This window comes from Populus alba, chromosome 11, assembly GCF_005239225.2.
Source record: "Populus alba chromosome 11, ASM523922v2, whole genome shotgun sequence".
Taxonomy (NCBI): Eukaryota; Viridiplantae; Streptophyta; class Magnoliopsida; order Malpighiales; family Salicaceae; genus Populus; species Populus alba.
Genome location: NC_133294.1, coordinates 4,133,799 through 4,152,407, shown reverse-complemented (window position 1 = coordinate 4,152,407; position 18,609 = coordinate 4,133,799). Strand labels below are relative to the sequence as shown.

Genomic DNA, 18,609 nt, shown 5'->3' with positions numbered 1-18,609 from the left:
ATTATGCGTAGAAAATTTTGGTGCCAAATTTTTATTGCTTTTGATATTAATTCTGAAGTAAAAATCAAGTTAGAAAAATAAATTCCACAAGTTGATGGCTATTGAATTCCAGAAGTACGAAACAAGTTAGAGAATAAATTCCAATGGCTAGTTTATCAAGTATAGCTATTTTGGCATGATAGTAAGGGAATGGCATTAATCAAGAAATACTCTACTATCGTCCATTAATATCTTTTTAATAAAGGAATCAACTTCCTTTCCAATTTAAACACTTTAATACGACTAATAAAAAAAATAAAAAAACCAACGCCCAGTACTAACACCTCTTTTTCAAAGAACAACAAAGAGTGGCCTACAAACAGCTTCGCGAAATGGTCATAAACATGTTACAAGGTGGAACATGTGCGTCTAATCCTTTTTGGCCGTATGACCAGCAGCCTCCTCCTCCTCCTCCAGCTCCACCTTTATATTAATTTTTAATATACATTATTTCCCTTTAAAATTTCGTTTAATATTTTTTTGAAACACATTTATTTTGTAATGAATATTATTTAACTTTGATTTTTTGTTTTTGATGCTTAATATAAATTTTATTTGCATATTTGGTTTTTATTACCACTAATTTATATCATTTTATATTATGTATTCTAAATAATTTCTAAAAAAAAAACAAAAAAAAAAAACAATTACAAAGATGTCATAAACTATTCCTATTTTTTTTTTTTTAAAGTAGCAACACCTTCTCTATACAGGAGAAAATAATTTAAATTGGATTGGTACAAACCAATTGATTTTATTCAATTTGTTTCCTTGTCACTAAGTGAAGAGTTCAACACATATTCATTTTAGTCTTTGAACCTTTAATTATTGCAATCTTGACACAAATTGATTCTCAAACTTTGATTTTTCTTCAATTAAGTCCCTAGTTGCATTAATTAACAAAACCAAATTTCAATTAAGTCCCTAGACATATTGATTCTTCTAATTTCTAATAAATTGACTTCTAAACTTTCTTTTTTCTTTCATTTTAGCTCCTGATGAAGCCATTTAAACATTTTTAAAGTTCAATTATGTCCTTGGATTTTTTTTAATTTAATTAAAAAATAAAATTGAAAAAAAAAACAACTAAAATCCAACAAAATTTTCTCATATGAACAAAATTCATACAAGTAAGAACATAAAAATAAAATAAAAAAAAAAACACAAAACTTAGAGAAGAAATAGGAAAAGTCTTACCTTATATTAGTTATGGGTTAATATGAGAAAATAAAAAAATGACATGTTATGAGTTAATTAACAAATAAAAAATTAAACAAACTGAGGAGAAAAGAGAAGGAGAAGCCATACCTGTTAGAGAAAAGAGGGTCGTTGCTTGAGGAGAGAATGAGAGAGAGAAGAGAAAGAAAGAGTGGGAGATTTGGTTGGCGAGATAGAGATGGAAGTGGCTTAGGATCATCAAACCCAAAGATAACAACACAAGAGGGTGGAGGCGAGGGTCCCCGTTCCTTGTGGAGATCAATACACCCTTTTGTTGATCCCACCCATTTAATTTAATTCTTTTTTTAAATATAGTGACGTGCTCAATTCTCTCTAGAGAAGCATGGATACCTTAGATAACAAGATTATAGTGAAGGGTTGCTTCATGGACCTATGTTCATTTCCTGTAGAACAAGGGTTCCTTTTAATACCCTTGTTGGTATGTAGATGGAATTGTACAATATTGATGAAGAAACATACGCAGTTGCCAAACTCCAGGAACTCTGCAACCAGAATCTAGTTGATCTTGTAGTCATATGGAATTCTACTAACAGCTGTGACAATCAGCACTTTGCCATGCAACATGACCTTCCCAGAGAGCTAGCTATCCATAAGAGAAACTTAGAATTCATTGATCGGAGAAGAAGTCTAATTCTGAAGATAAGTGGAAATAATTTTCCTGACTGGTCGATGGAACAGAAGCAGCCAAGCATTGGTTGCCGTCTCCACAGGTGGTTCATGTCTATTTTTTCCAATATCCAGTCACATGTGCAGGTGCATGAGAGCTATAGTTAATTGGTTTATCTTCTTTTCGCCTGTTCTTTCGCATAATATGTAATGGGACATTATTTGCGCATGAAAAGTATTTTCTCATCAAGTTGGTGCTTCATACAAGCACTTGAAGCTAAGGTCTTGGTTCGTTCTTAATGTTCGAAGAAAGAACCACACCTCACCAGGGTTCATAAAGAGAATGGAGAACCCAACTGAATTAAATCATGTACTACTCCTTGGTTCTGTATCCAACTTGATGAGAATCAGATCGGAGCATGTTTTGATTCTTCCCTTTGCCTTCACCCCTATGAAGTTAGAAAATCTACAGAAGCTAACCTTGTGTATGTGCAACATAGTTCGAGCTTTTCATACCTCCACTGCCAACAGAGCATGCCATGATATAGCTCCAATAGCCAACCATTAAAAAGTCCAAGTGGTTAGAACTTTGTGGGTTTCACGTCTCCTAGAACAACTATTGCTGTCAAAAACACTACCAGAAAATCGATAAATACAAACGGAAATACCGAGGGAATATTTCCGCCAGTAAATTTTTGAGAAATTTTACCGATGGAAATATTCCCTCGGTATATACCGAGGGAATTACAGTGGGAAAAAAAAATTCAAACAAAGCAAAAAAAAAAATGATGACATGTCAATTTTTACCAACGGAATTACTGAAGGACAAAATTCCGTCAGTAAATTCGTTGGTAAACTGTGAATATTGTTCATCATGTCAATTACAAAAGGAATCACCGATGGAATTTTCTGTCAGTATTTTCTAGAGAGCTCCAGAATTGTTCACTTTCCAATTGCATTGTTAATTGTTGTTCTTTACGGACAAAATCACTGACGGATTGAAAAGTCGTCAATGTTATTTAGCAGTTTTCTGAAAAAATTCAATTAATTTAAAATTTTCATTTAAATATTAGCGATGGAATCACCGACGGATTAAAGTTGGCAATTTTCTGAAAAAATTCAATTAATTTAAAATTTTCATTTAAATATTAGCAATGGAATCACCGACGGATTAAAAAATCATTGGTGATTGTTGGCGGTTTCTGAAAACTTTTTATGAAATTGAAAATTTAAATTAAATATTACAGACGAAATTCTGTCGGTAATTCCGCCACTAACGTGCCCCAATAAAAAGCCCGAATCTCCTTATTTCACAAGAGATAGACTCATTTCTTATTCTCTTCTTCTTCTTCTTCTTATTCTTCTTCTTTACTATATGTAAAAAACATCAATATCTATCTTCATCTCCTTCTCTTCTATCTTCATCTCCTTCTCTTCTCCTTCATGCTCGAGTATATCTTCTTCTTCTTTCTTCTTTTATACTCTTAGTTTTTTTTTTAATTAATATGCTTTATGACATTTTGTTTCTCTTCTTAGCTTCACTTGCAACTACATTAAGGTAAGATTTTTTTTTTTCTTTTTTTTCTGATTTTTTTCACTATATTTGTTTTTTATTTTATTTTTAATTGTTTTTGTTCTTAATAATTGCATAAATGTTGTTGTGAGATTTTTTTTGTCATATGAGATCAATTTTTAGTTGATTTATTTATAGGATTTTAAAATTTTTAGAAATTGCAACTTCATTTTTTCATATGAATTTTTTTAGTTGAATTTATTTTTTCATTTTATTTATTTGTTGCAAATTTGTTTGAGTTGATTTTCTTATTCTTTTTTCCAAGAATTTTGAGTATATATTATAGAGTGTTGATTTATGTTAATTTAATTATTTTATAATTTTATAAAATGAATTTTTTTAAAATGTTTTTAAATAATTACCAATGAATTTACCGACGCGTCTATTCCGCCAGTAAATCCGTCGGTAATAATATTTTTTTATTACCAGCTGATTTACCGACAAATAAAAAATTACCGATCAAAGATTCACCGACGGATCATTTCCATCGGTGATTTTGTTAGTAAATTAATTACAGACGGAATATGTGTCTTACGCCGACGGAAAAATTCCATCGATAAAACTATTAAATCTTGTAATGAAACCAGGGAAATGAAAACACATTCCAAGATCCTCAAAATGTTGATAAAAAAAGGGTCATAATGTTTGAGGTCATGGGTGACAGTGCAGTGCTGGTATATGAAAACTGATTCAATTGCATCGATCATTCATTGAAATCATGAACATATTGAGTCTTTTGATTCAGGATAACGAGACTTTCAAACCAAGATCTCAAAGTAACTGGTTTTTTATGAAAATAAAGAGTCTAATAGGCAGTCAAAGTTGTTGGCTACTATAAAAAATTTTACGATTTCCACTTTTGTTATTGAATTTTAATTCTATCTTTTAATTTAATAATTTTCAATCAAAATTAATTTTTAAATTTCCAATTTTGATGATTATTATATTTTATTTTTACAATAAAAATATCTATAATAATTTATTGTGAAAATTTAATAAAATCAATTCAATTTTTAATTAAAATGAAATATATTCAAATTATAAAACCTCCTCAATTATATTTTAAAGATATGCCCATTTATTTTTTATTACAAGTGAACTTATCTCGTGAGGGTATATATAGAAACGAAAAAAAATTACTAATCAAATTTTACCATGTATTATTTTTTTTTTTACATAACAAGATGAAATAAAACAAATAAAATAACATGAAAAAAATAGGCCTTTATATATATTTTGATCAATAGAAAATTGACACGTAAAATAAAATATTTAATATATCTTATTATAAAATAAGATTCTATAAATAAAAATTAATTAATAAAATAATATCATATTACATTTTTTAATATGAAAGCCCTTATAAATATTTATAAATACTAGACAAAGAAAGCAGGAAGATTACTAGAGATACAAAACTATTTCATGATAAGCTTTTCACGAAAAAAGAAAAAACTATTCCAAAAGCTTTCCAGCTTTTTTGATTTTACGGTTGAAATCTAAAAAAGCAAACGTCTACTTAATGAAGCCTAAAATAATACAAGTTATAGACCTTTCTTTGCAAAATTCCATAAAGTGAAATTGCGAGTCCTGTGTTTACCAAGGAAAGCACAATTATAATTTCTAACTAAATGAGAAGCTATTTCTACTTTGGCTACGTGTGCTACATCACCATCATCATCGCTACTATTGTGGGCATTGATAACTTCATCCTTTCCTTCCTCTTCATGCAACCATTGTACACCAATGGTCCTTATTTGGATAGCTGGATCATGTGGACGCACTGAAATACTCACATCATCACCATTATCAAATGAAGGATCATTGCCCCCCAATTTCCTGTGCATTAGCGATTGGATTTCACGAACATCACGCAAGGATTTGTTAAATATAGAGAAGACAGAGGCTTGGCAAAGCAAGGATCGACCACTTGTATTGTTTCTGATTTCAATATAAACATAATTATAGCCACGGTATGCTGATGCCATACAAAACCTTGTGAACAGATTAAAGCCACATATCCGATGCGCAGGAGGTGATGAGGATATTTTGAATGAAAAGTCACCTACAAACTCATTCTGAATTAGCCATTTATCCTCTTCTTCCTCCTCATCAAACCACCTCGACTTCTCTTCATCAAATAAAGATACGACAACGTTGAATATGCCATCCATGAATGTTACCTGTACCACCAAAACAATGTCTATAAAATGAGCAAAAGAAAACTATTCAAATGTAGATTTCCAAAACAATAAAATGGGTGAGGGAGGACCTCAAAACTCGATGGCTGTATTTGAGCACTAACCGTTTCCATTATTCTGAACATTTGTGAGTCAAACTTTTGGATCTGTTGATCCATCCGATCTTGGAACTTGACTAAGTAATAGGACACATCTAACGAATAGCAAAAGGACACATCTAACGAATCCAAATGAGATGAAATGTCTGGGAGTGTGTGAAGCATTTTGCAATTTCTTAAATATAAGTGTCTGAGTAGACCAAGATCCTTGATGCTTTTTGGAAGAAATCGAATTGGAGTTCCACTTAAATCTAGACTCTCCAAGAAGCGTGGTAGTGAAAACGAGGTAAATCTCAACATTTTCCTCATTGAAAACCTAGAGGGAAAGAATAGCTTCAATGGAAGAGATGTAATGTATGATGTACTTGCAACAATTCCATCACTTTGAAGCAAGTTGCGCCCCTGATGATGCTCTAACTCCATATTCAGGCTATCAAGATTTGAGCAACCATCTAAAACCAGCTCTTGAAGTGAATTAAATCTACTCATTTCTTCTGGAAGCTCCATAAGACTTGTACAATTTCTCAGATTTAAGATCAACAATCTTTGTAAATCACCAATAGATTTGTGAATTTGAACCAAACGGATGCAGTCTTCAAGTATTAGCTTTTCAAGGGCTGGGAGACCCAAAAAATCTGGGGTTCTAATGAGATCAAGAGAGTGACGGAGATCAAGAATTTTCAATTTTGGAAGAAACTGCAAAAATACATGAATTTAGTTGTTATCAATTAAAAACGAGAGAGATAGCTATAGAAAGAGACTTGATACATACTGGTTTGCCTTTCCAAGCATCAACTAGACAACTTCTGGATAGATCGAGAACCACCAGCTTCTCCAAGCATACGTGATTTGGTATGGATTTCAAAGACAATCCATGCCAACATAACCATATCAAATTCTTAGGGAAGTGCTCAAAACTTCCATGAAAATTAGTGTAGTTTAGCTGGAGAAATTTTACATCTAGCATCTTTCCAAAAGCATCCGTGCTGAGGATGGAAAACAAACTTGTTTGGCCAGTTTGTAATTTTTCCCCATCGGAAAAGTCAGAAAGCCATTGTTGAAAGAAGTTAAGCCTGCGGCGCTTGTGACGAACCACTGAATCACTATTGACAACTTCTGCATAATTATCTTCCATTAATGCATGCATATCAATGGTAAGGCCACGCAATTTTTCAGCATCCTGCATAATAATATTAAAAGTACATGAGAAAGGAAAGTAAATGAAAGAATATGTCAAGGCACCACAAACCATTTAAGTAGACATAAAAAAGTTGAGCTACTTACAGTTGTTCCTTTCAAAACTGTAAAAGCATCCCCGTGGCGCCATATTCTTTGACATTTGGGTGATTCTTGACGAGCGATTTCCCTTCCCATATCTCTTACTAGTTGATGCATCCACAACCTTTGATGAATGTCGATTTCAACAAGACATCTATCGATGAGATTGTCAATCCCAAATCTTGCACCTTTATTGAGCCCATCCAATATCCTAACTGCATCATTGTAATCCATTCCATTGAAGAAACATGCGATATCAAGGAATAAGTTCTTCGGATAATCACCATCAAGAAAGTCGTAACTTATTCGAAGAACCTTTTGAACTTCAAAATTAGGAATCACTTCCATTTGTTGTAATGCGCTTTCCCATATGTCTCTTCCTTTTCCGGATAATGAAGAGCCAATAACTCTAAGAGCTAATGGAAGTCCATTACAATGATGTACTATTCTCCAAGAGTCTTGTACAAAACCATCAACAGGGTTAGCTTGTCCAAAAGCATTCCAACTAAAAATCTCAAGTGATTTTTCATCATCTAGCGGTTCAACTTTGCACCAGACCCGCTCAATATCGTAAGCTGAAAACAGACCCTTATTTCTGGTTGTTACAATGACTTTACTTCCCTTACAAAGCCAGTTTTGCATGCCAATGATTTTATTGAATTGGTCCTTGTTGTCCACATCATCTAAAACAATAAGAGTTCTTTTGCAACATATAGCATCCTTAATATTCAGAATTCCTTCATCTTCATCATTTACCTCATCAACAGTCTTTTTTAGGATATCGGAAAGAAGTTGTCTCTGTAGGCAAACCATATCCTTTGATCTAAAATTTGATAGGAAGCTCTTTCCTTCAAATTTATGAATATTCTGATTAAAAACACTCTTTGCTATGGTTGTCTTCCCAACTCCACCAATTCCATAGAGTATAGCAATGGCAGCATCATGGGACCCATCTTGCAACCATGAGTTAATATAATTTACTAGAGGATCTCTTCCAATGAAATTAAGGGGTAAATGAAACATTTTTTGATCCAATTTCTTTGAGACCTTCTCCACAATAGATTGGACAAACTGTGCCTCGTACCTATATCCAAAAGTAAAATAAAATGTGCGATTATTAGTAGTCTCTCTTTCAGTAATAGAAATAAACAACATTTAGCTAAGAAATTAAAGCAGGTTGTGTGTCAATGATTTGATAGTTAAAACCAAATCGTGATTGAAAAAACAACGAAGAAATCTCAAGTATTTTATTTTATTTTATTTTTCTTATATGTTTTCTTATCAGTACACTTAACTGAATAAAATTAAGAGTTCACGACCAGCATTCTAGTCTTATGCTATGTGTAGTTTCATCAAGAGATACAACTTACCCATCTCCTAAAACCATTCCAGCTAAATCTGCAACTTCTTTCAAAGCAATCCTCCACCCACTCACCCGCTCCATCTCCTCGTTGAAGCTCTTTTCATGTTCCACAAATGCTGCAGCGAAGCTCCCTGTTTGACGTCCGGCTTGGGATGGATCCACATCATAGAATACTGGCAAAACCATGCAGTCATCATTCCTCTTCCGTTCCATGATCATTACAAGTTCATCGAGGCACCATCTCGAGGAAGCATAGTCTTTGGAGAACACGATTATCGATATTTTTGATTGTTGTATTGCCTTCTGGAGCTCGAAATCTATATTCTCTCCTCTCCGAATTTCATCATCATCTCTAAATGTGTGAATCCCTGCTTGAATTAGTGCCTTGTACAGGTGATCAGTAAAGTTCTTGCGGGTGTCTGCACCTCTAAAACTCAAGAACACTTGATATTTACAATTAGAAAAACGGAGAAGAGGAGGATTCTTGATATTTCCCATGGCTAATGTGGACCAGTTATGCATTGAAAATTTTAGGCTATTGACATCCTGAAGCAAGAATCAAGTTAGAAAATAAACTCCACAAGTTGATGGCTATTAACATCCTGAAGTAAAAAAAAAAAAGGCATGCAATATTTTTAGCATAGAAATAAGAAATGCAATCGATGATGCTAATGAATTGTCCAATAATGCCACTGAGAAGCATTGTGTTACCCTCTGTCCAATCAAATAAGGCAAAGCATTAGCTAAAAACCCTTCACCCACGTATTCACCCACTACGGGGGTTTGAATATGATGGAATTTGAAGTGTTTAATGGTATGTTCTCATATATAAAAAACGCGTGACTTGGATTTTTTATAAATAAAATTTTAATTTAAATAAAAAAAAAGTTAATTTAACTAAATCTTGTGAACTCCTGAAATTAAATAAGATCAATATCAAATAATTAATTTTAAAACAAAAAAATAAAATTATTTTATTTTTATAAAATAATTGACTTAAGTTAATTGGATAACGCAATTGCCTCGAATTTATTTTAGATTTGTTCTTAGACCAAAAGCTTCGTTTGTTTTGCACCTGCTTTTGTGTTTGCGGTGCACAAAACATAGCAGGGTATTTGGTAAAATTATGTTTTATACTGCGGGGTCCATTAAAAAATTGAGTTTTAAACGCAGTTTCCGTGAATCAGTTTTTACATGCTTTTTTAACTGAGTTTCGTAAAATACTGTTTGTTTTTGCGTTTCAAAAGCGCTTTTGAAAAAATTTGATAATTTTTTATTTTTTTCATTTGCTTCAAATTAATATTTTTTTGGTATTTATAGATCATTTTGATGTATTAATATAAAAAAATTAAAAATTAAAAAAATATTATTTTAATGTATTTCCAAGTAAAAAGCACTTTAAAAAAACAACCGCAACCACACAACCACCAAATATTTTATACATGTTTTTTGTTGCACATAAACTTCAATCATAATTTTTACCAAATAAATATCTAAATTCAACTAATATTAGTTAATTACACTTTTTTAAAACTTATATTTTTCAAATCATAACCACAAAAACTACTTAAAAAACAGACACACTCAAGTTACTACCGGCCTGGACATGGGCGAATGGTTTTAAAATTGAGAGAGAAAGGGTGGATTGTAATTTTAAGACAAGTCATCCCTACAAGGGCGAATGTACACTGAATTTTCCATGGAAAATGTCGGACAACGAATTTATTGCTGGCACGTCTCTCTCTATGGTATGGAACGTTTCCGCGTGAGGACTTTTTTGGTTTTATTTTGATCAAGACTTGGATGTTGAATTTAATCACAAATCTATTTGATTATACAAATGCACACTGAATTTTGCATGGCTAATGGCGGAAGCAGAAAGTCGGAATGTCTAGGCTTGACCAGTAAGAATTTTGGTGAAGTAAGAATCAAGTTAGAAAAATCTAATTAAGAGGAGAAGTTTATGGCTATTCACATCATTTCTGTTTCTTTCATGACCTTGCTGTTTTTAAGGATTTTTCTTCCCACATATATTTAGAGCACCATAATAGAGTACGTTCATTTTTATCTATATATAATTGATGTGTATAATTTCTTTTACAATGCTTTTTACTGCTTCCAGTGCAATATTCCTTAATAGAGTACGTTCATTTTTATCTAGTATTGATTGCAATTTTTTACCAAAAAGTTATTAATTTTATTATTTAATAATCTCTAAACCTTAAAAAAAAAAAAATTAACTGTTTTGCATGCCTTGATCTTTCTACCCTTAATCATTTGCTTTCTGAGCTTAAAAAAAAGATCATTAACCTAAACATATAATTAATAATCATCAAAACATCAAATAACTTGCCTATTTAATTTTTAGCATAGAAATGAGAAATGCAATCGATGATGCTAATGAAGTGTCCAATATTTTTAGCATAGAAATGAGAAGCATCACCCTCTGCCCAATAAAAACCTTTCACTGCGTCGGTATGAATACGATGGAATTTGAGGTGTTTAATGGTTTATTCTCAGATATAAAAAACTCGTGAATTATATTTTTTATAAATAAAATTTAATTTTTTTATAAATATTAATTTAATTAAATCTTGCTAGCTCCTGATGAAATTGAATCGGATCAACATCAAATAATCATTTGTTTTTTAAAATAAAATTATTTTATTTTTAAATAAAAAATATTAATTTAACTAAATCTTGTTAACTTCCAATGAAACTGAATGGGATCAACATCAAATAATTACTTTTAAGACAAAAAATAAAATTATTTTATTTTTATAAAATAATTGACTTAAAGTTAATTGGATCACGCAGCTACCCGGAATTTATTTTAGATGTGTCCTCAGAGCAACTGGGTCCAAGACATGGGCGAATGGTTTTAAAATTGATATAACATAATATCTGTTAGCCAAGGCTAATTATTATTTAGTTAATCCCTTTATTTTAATAACATAATATTAAATCTCTAAATTTTATATGTGTTTGCCATTAATTTCTCCTAGTTTTCGATTACGTCTAATTGCCATTTTCTAAAACATCTCCTGTATATTCCAATCAGTTTCTCTGACCTCACATGCTTTTATAAATGTTTTTTTTTTCATAAAACATCGTTAGTAGACCAAACAACAAGCAGTTGTAAGTGGTAAATTAATTAAAAAAAAATATTGTCTTCGGTTTAGACCAAAACGTACTGTATCAAATGTCTTTCAAAAACAAATAGGGATTGCTTTGGAAGAAAATATATAAAAAAAAAAATATTTGGAAGAAATCCAAAAAATAATAGAAGTAAGAAAAGGATACTGGAATGTCAAAAAAAGGTCAAAATTGATTGAGGTTCAAAAATACAAAAAGTTAAAATTTAACAGTATATTTTTCTAGTGATGAGAGCCCCTGGAGACAAGGAAAATTCAATTTGAGAAATAAAAGTTTAAAATAAAATGTTTATAGACTCAATTAAATTTTATCCAAGGTTTAATTGGATTTATAGCGGGTTTGATTATAAGAAAATTGATATTTTAAGTCAATTTAGGCTTTTATTGAAAGAAATTAAAATTCTGGGGTCCAATTATAATTTTTAAAAGTTAATTTGGCCACATTAGGGGCTTAATTGCATAATTATTGAAGTTTAAGGGCCAATTATGGACTTGATTGAAACAATCCTACACCAAGGACCAAAACAGAAAAGGCGCTAAAATTAAGGGACACAATTACAATTTGTCCGGGGTTTGATTACAAAATTGCGAAAACTTCAATGACAAAATCAGAAGAATCCAAACGGCGCCGTTTCCTTTGAAGCGCTATTCACTGCCTTCAACAGCTGTGAATCTGTGACAATAAAGGCAGGAGACGTTAGCAATGGAGCCATCAAGGGGCGCGTATCACGGCTGACACCGCTCGCCACCGTGATGCACACCAGCTTACCACAAAAGCCTGCGTCCTCTGGCTATAAAAAGCCAGAGGAGGAGCCGAACAGGAGGGGTGAGAACGTGATAAAAACAGAGAGAAGACAGAGGGGGAAAAAGAAGAACAGGGAGGAGAAAGTCAGAAGAAGAAAAAAAGAGAAACAAAGGGAAGGGGAAAAAGAGGGGAAGTGTCAGAAACGAAACAAGGCAGAGAAGGGGAGAACTGGGCAACACAGGGAGATGGAAACAGAGGAGAGGGTGAGCATAAGAAACGAAAAAGCAGAGAAAAAAAAAAAATACGAAACAAAGATCAGCACAGGAAAAAAAACCAGAGGGGAACGACAGAGGGAGAAAAAAAGGGGAGAGAGCCGCACCAGCACTGCCCACGCCATCGTCAGCTCATCATCTTCTTCGCACAGCAGCCACTGCCATTCTCCATCACCACCGCTAGCACTGCAGAGAGGCAGGAACACCGTTGACAGGAGGGAACAAAAAAAAAAAAACAGAGTATGAAGACAGCATAACCGAAATACGAGGAAGAAGAAGAAAAACTGCAGCAAACACTGCCCGCCACCGTCATAACCACCATGAGCCATCGTCGGCTTCCACTCCACCACCACTAGCATCACTGTGAGCGTAAGCCGTTACCATCATCCTCGACATCGTTTCCACCACCAGGTTTGTTCTCTTCGTCGCTGTGCATGCAAATTTCATTTTTCCATTTTCACTGTTCAAGAGAATTATAATCCACTTGAATAGTGAAATACAAATGTTCCAGGTCACTGGCTTGGGCTAGTGACCCGGTTAGGGCTGCTGCGTCCAGCCCAACCACATGGGTTTTTTTTATTTTTTTTGGGCTGGTCAAAAACTTATTTCAAAAATTTTGTGATTTTGCGCAATTTTTTTTACTGCATTTTAATTAATATCAGTTTGTATTTTTATACAGTAAAGATATAAATACGATATTAAAATACCCTGTTTTTGTCAAGACATTGAAAAATAAAAAATAAAAAAAAAATATTTTTTTATGCATACGGCCAAATCTCTCTAAAAAATAAAAAAAATAAAAATCATATTGTATCTTCATAAAAAAAAAAAAAAAAAGTTTTAGCATGCATGTTGAGCTTTAATAACCAATTTATTAAAGTTACAAGAACTAAGCCAATATTTCAAAAGTTAAAAAAAACATATTTTGTTTTCTTTTAATATATAGGGTTATGATCTTATACGTAAGACGTACTCCGGATATTGAATTTTTTTGTTGAGGTTAGAACGGTTAGTTTTTTTTCCCCAATAAGATAATGATCTCCTTACCGAGGAAAACTTTTCTTAAATCACAGATGGACCAACAGCTAGAAAGCATGACAAGACTTTAGATTTATCAGATAATAAAACAATGCAGCTTACCTTAGGTATGGCGTATTTGGGGTGCTAATACCTTCTCTTTACGCAACCAGTCCCCGTACCCGATCTCTAAAACCAATTAGGGTTCCTAGTGACCAAAATACTAGGTGGCGACTCCCATTATATTTTTCCACTAATAAAAGACAAGAATTCCTTGTCTCCCCACATTTGCCACATTAGATAACTATTTGAGAGTGAATGTTTTCGTCGCGACGCCGTCCATGTGCAACAGTACGTATGCATGTCATAACGAGATTCAAGTTCATTTACTGTTTATTGATGTACATTACATATATACAAGGTTTATCAAATGGGAAGGAGTGTGTCTAAGTCATTGTCTTCATTAAGCCTCGGGCATGAAAGAAAAGTTAAGTGCTACAACGGGTATTTTGTCAATGGATATGTTTTCCATACTGAAGAATACGGGTAAGGAAGAAAGACATACAACTGCAGTGTTTGTGTTAGAAGAGGTTGTCGAACTGCAATATCATATCGAACAGAATAAAGTGTTTTTATTCAAATGCTATTAGTATGAGGCCATTCCTCCCCCTGAGTAGGTCACCCATAATAATGAGGTCATTCCTCCCCCTGGGTAGGTCACCCATAAGAATGAGACCACTCATCCTCCTTTCCATTTGGGTAGGTCACCCATCACAATGAGACCACCATTTTTTTTGGGTAGGTCACCCATTAGAATGAGACCATTCTCCATCTTTTTTTTTACCTGGGTAGGTCACCCATTATAATGAGGCCATTCTTCCCCCTGGATAGGTCACCCATAAGAATGAGACCACTCTTCCTCTTTTCCACTTGGGTAGGTCACCCATCACAATGAGACCATTTTTCCTAGGTAGGTTGATTAGTACTTAAAAGTGCATATTTATCAAGGTTTTATATTATCATTTTGCACTTAAAGTATCAATAACTCCTTAACTAAAACATGTTTTATAATAACAAGTCTAATACTATAAAATGCCCTAATAAATGGTAAATGTTCATCTTAAATGCAGGCCTATCACATAAATCAAAGGATTGATTGATGAATTCAACTACTGAAATTTGTGAAGATAAAGAGAGGGTGAAACTTAGAAAAGAGATGTTGGTGCAATCCAAACTGGAACACTGTTCGGTAATTGGGTCATATCTTGAGTTCTAGATATCCAAATGACCTCAAATTTTTTTTCCTGGAAAGCTAAGTTAATTTCCTACAACTTTCATGTTTTCATCAAGATCTAAGAAGGCCGTTTTCAAGTATAAATTATAGCAACAATGGAGAAGTCCGAATCTGTCTTGCAGCCGAACACTGTTCAGTGTTTGGCCTATATCTGGAGTTCTAGAAGTCCAAATGACCTCCATTTTTTTTTCCTGGAAAGCTGAGTCAATTTCCTACAACTTTCATGTTACCAGAGGACCCAGTTCGGATGGTAGCATTTTTGTTTTATTCAGACAAAAAGATAAGGATTTTCACCAAGTCAAAAGTTGGCCACCCACTCAACAATGAGTCATCAAATCAATAATTCTGAATTTTGGCCTATAAAAGGAGGCATTTGCCATGCATTTGGTTGGCTTGGTTGTTCAGATCAAGTTCATGCTCTTTATTTCTCTCTTTATATTTGTTTTATAATTTTTAAGTTTTGTTTTCATTAATATCTTGTTTATGATTTTCATTTCCTTTCCTTTCCTCAGTTAACTTGTATCTTATTTATGTTCTTGTTTTGTTTATTTATGTTTCTCTTCTTCATTATGTTTAGCTAAGTTTATTATGTCAAGGTGAAAAGGTAACACTAATGGTGTAAGAATAAGTATGGTGTAAACTCAACATGGACCTTAATGTTTAATATTAACATGTCTTATCTTTTTATCTTACTAATTCTTAATACCTTGCTTGTTAAATGGTTAATCTAGATTTGTGTTGTATAATACTTGGTACAACAAATGCTTGGCACTCTCATAGCCCAACCGTATGGTATTACCTACACCTGAGCTATGAAAGGAACTTGATTTGTTGTTAACATCAGTTAACATCATGAATTCCTGACAATATTTAAAAGTTTGGTGTTATGTAAATAAGATAATTAATATGATCATGTTAATAATTTATAATGAGTTATTAATGACAAATCATCCGATTGGAACCTCCTCCGTGTGTGGTTTTCAAATTGAGTAATAAGAGTTTATACCATACTTGTTTGAAATACCATTGGTGGATCCTCTAACCTTGACATTTATTTTTATCATTGTTTAATCCTTACATTAATCTTCCATCTCAAAATTCTCATTAATTTCTTCATCCTCTTCTTTTTATTATTATTATTATTATTATTATTATTACTACTACTACTATTACTATTATTATTACTGTTAATATTATTATTATTATTATTATTTACATTTTGTTTATATTATATAATATATATTTTTTTGATCTTTTCAGAAACTCAGTATATAGGCTGGAAACCTGTGACCCGACCTTTTAAATCATTCTCAGGTATAACAACACGATGTACTGAGTATTATTATTATTATTATTGCTATTAATATTATTATTATTATTGCTATTGTTGTTGTTGTTGTTGTTGTTGTCTTGTTATTTATAATTTATACAATTAACCTCTCTGTGGTTCGACCCTGGTCTTGCCGGGTTATTTATTACTTCGACACTCCTGCACTTGGGAGAAGACATCAATCTTTTAGTCGTGTCATAGGTCACCCATTACAATGAGACCACTTGTTACACATTCTTTTGTTTTGGTTAAATGAGGTTGCCAAATGGGATCTCCTGTAGCTTTGGTTAAAGGGAATCGTCAGATGAGATTTCAGGTTGACCGAGCTACAACATTCTTTAGTTTTAGTATAGGAGATCGCTAGATGGGATCTCAGGTTAACGAAAAGAAAAAAAAAAGAAAGAGAGAGAAAGAAAGAAAGAAAGACAAGAAAAAAATAAGGTCTTATTCAACAGTGTTAAGAAGACAAGCAGACAAGTTTTTCTTTACAAAGCTTACTATGCAAAACATTGAGGAGTTTTGCTTAGTAAGCATTATAAAGAGGGGGCATCTGTTGCTACCCAATTTTTGACCTATGTTTTGATAAATTTTCAGAAAAATTCAAAAATAGAGAAAAACAAAGAAAATCCAAAAAAATATGTTTTTTAAATATATTCTCGTCATTTTAGCATTTTTCAACGTCGTCTAAAAAAGAATTCAAATTTTTAAGGGTCTTTCGAACGCGTTCGACTTTTCACGCGTCATTTTTAAAATCATTGATTTTCCTCATCGAGTCGACGTTGATATTGCTCGTTTTCAAAAAAATACAAAAAAATTTAGAAAAAATCAAATTTACAAAAGGAAAGAAATGGAGGGACCAATTTAAAAACCTATCAATATTTCCACCTATAAATACTGGTTTTCTCAACACCTTCTAGGGAGGAGAATTTTGAAATATCAGAAAAATACAAAAAAAAACAACCTAACCCTAAACCTATCTCTACCAAGACAGCCGCCACCCCCCCATCCTTGGTTTTTTATTTTTCTTCTCCCTCACCCAGAGAAACAAAGCCACCCCTGGCCTTTGATTTTTTCTCAGCCGGCAACAAACCGACAGCCCCCTCTCTTTCAAAACCCAAACCGGAACAGCCACTCTGTTTCCCCAAGCCACAAATCTATCCTCTCTCACTTGAAAAAGACCAACGGCCACAGACCCATCAACGCCAAACCCCCTCCCTCAGCAGCCTCTTCTTCGGCGGTTCCTTCAACCAGCAGACCCCGCCGGCCATAAAACGCAAGTCCCCCCCTCATTTGGCCTCCAGTAGCAGCACCGAAACCCACCAGACCTGTCAAGAGAAGTGAAGACCGAACAACCATCTCCTCTCTACCACAGCTCCCACGCAGACCAGTGGCCATGCCAGCTCCACCGTAGCTTCAAAAGCCCGAGCTCAGCTTCATGCCGGACAGAGACCAGCGTCGTCCGCCTTCGCCCTCCTCTCTCGCCGGCCGCCTGCTTCTCCTCCCGTGATCTCTTCATCTCCATCGACAACGGAGCCGCCGAACGGACGACAGCAGCAGCGACCCCAACAGCGTCGCCCGATCTGAGACCCGAGTTCCCCCTGCTGCCTGCGTTTTCATGGTGGCGCGTGGGTCCACGCGCCGCTAGTGGCGGTGGTGCGTGAGATCCACGTGCCACCACTGTTCCCGCAGCCAGAAACCTTGCTCAACACTGTTTCGGCTGACAGAGAGGCATTCATGTAATTTCAGATGGTTTTGAGGCCCTTATTGTAATTTTAATGTAGTTTTTTTGTTTTTTTTTTTTGTTTTGAATTTGTATTTTTGTATAAATGTGATGTAAAAAAGAAAAGAAAAGAACATAACAGAAACAAAAATAGTGAAAGTGTATGTGTGTTTGTATTTGTTTGTTATGAATATTTTATTTTTTTATGATAAAATTGCAAACATTAAAGAAGAATTTAATATTTGATTGGATCACGGTTAAGAATTATTAACTTATACGTAAGTTGTATTTCTAATTTCCGATGAAAAGACAATTATTAAAACTTCTTTAATACATCAAATTCACGAAGCAGCTTACCTCAGGTAGGGTGCGTTACGGGTGCTAATACCTTCCCTAACCACAACCAGTTCCTTACCAGCAATCTCTGACAAGACTAGTACATCCGGTTTCCTAGTGGCCTTCAATAAATTACTAGGTGACGACTCCAACGAAACAATTCAAGCAAACACAACAAGAACGAGAAAAATCACCAGCCGATGCCGCGCGGGATTTTTTGACGTGCGACAGTCCATACCGACAGAATGACGTTCGTCGATAATTTGTTGGTGGACAAATTTTACCGACACAAATACCGATAGAATGTGCGAATTTCAAAGGGTGTGCATTTAATGCACCTCTG

At 33.7% G+C, this 18,609-nt stretch overlaps 1 protein-coding gene across 1 annotated transcript; it reads right to left on the bottom strand.

The window, feature by feature from the left end:
- Positions 1–4,913: 4,913 nt before the first annotated feature.
- On the bottom strand, positions 4,914–17,605 carry LOC118061395 (TMV resistance protein N-like). Its single transcript, XM_073412656.1, is given in 10 exon segments — positions 4,914–5,640; positions 5,730–6,452; positions 6,529–6,936; positions 7,041–8,118; positions 8,405–8,865; positions 8,867–8,897; positions 12,177–12,343; positions 12,677–12,755; positions 12,889–13,029; positions 17,379–17,605. Coding segments are annotated over 10 exon segments (3,954 nt in total). The 3' UTR covers positions 4,914–5,001.
- Between the last annotated feature and the right edge of the window lie 1,004 nt (positions 17,606–18,609).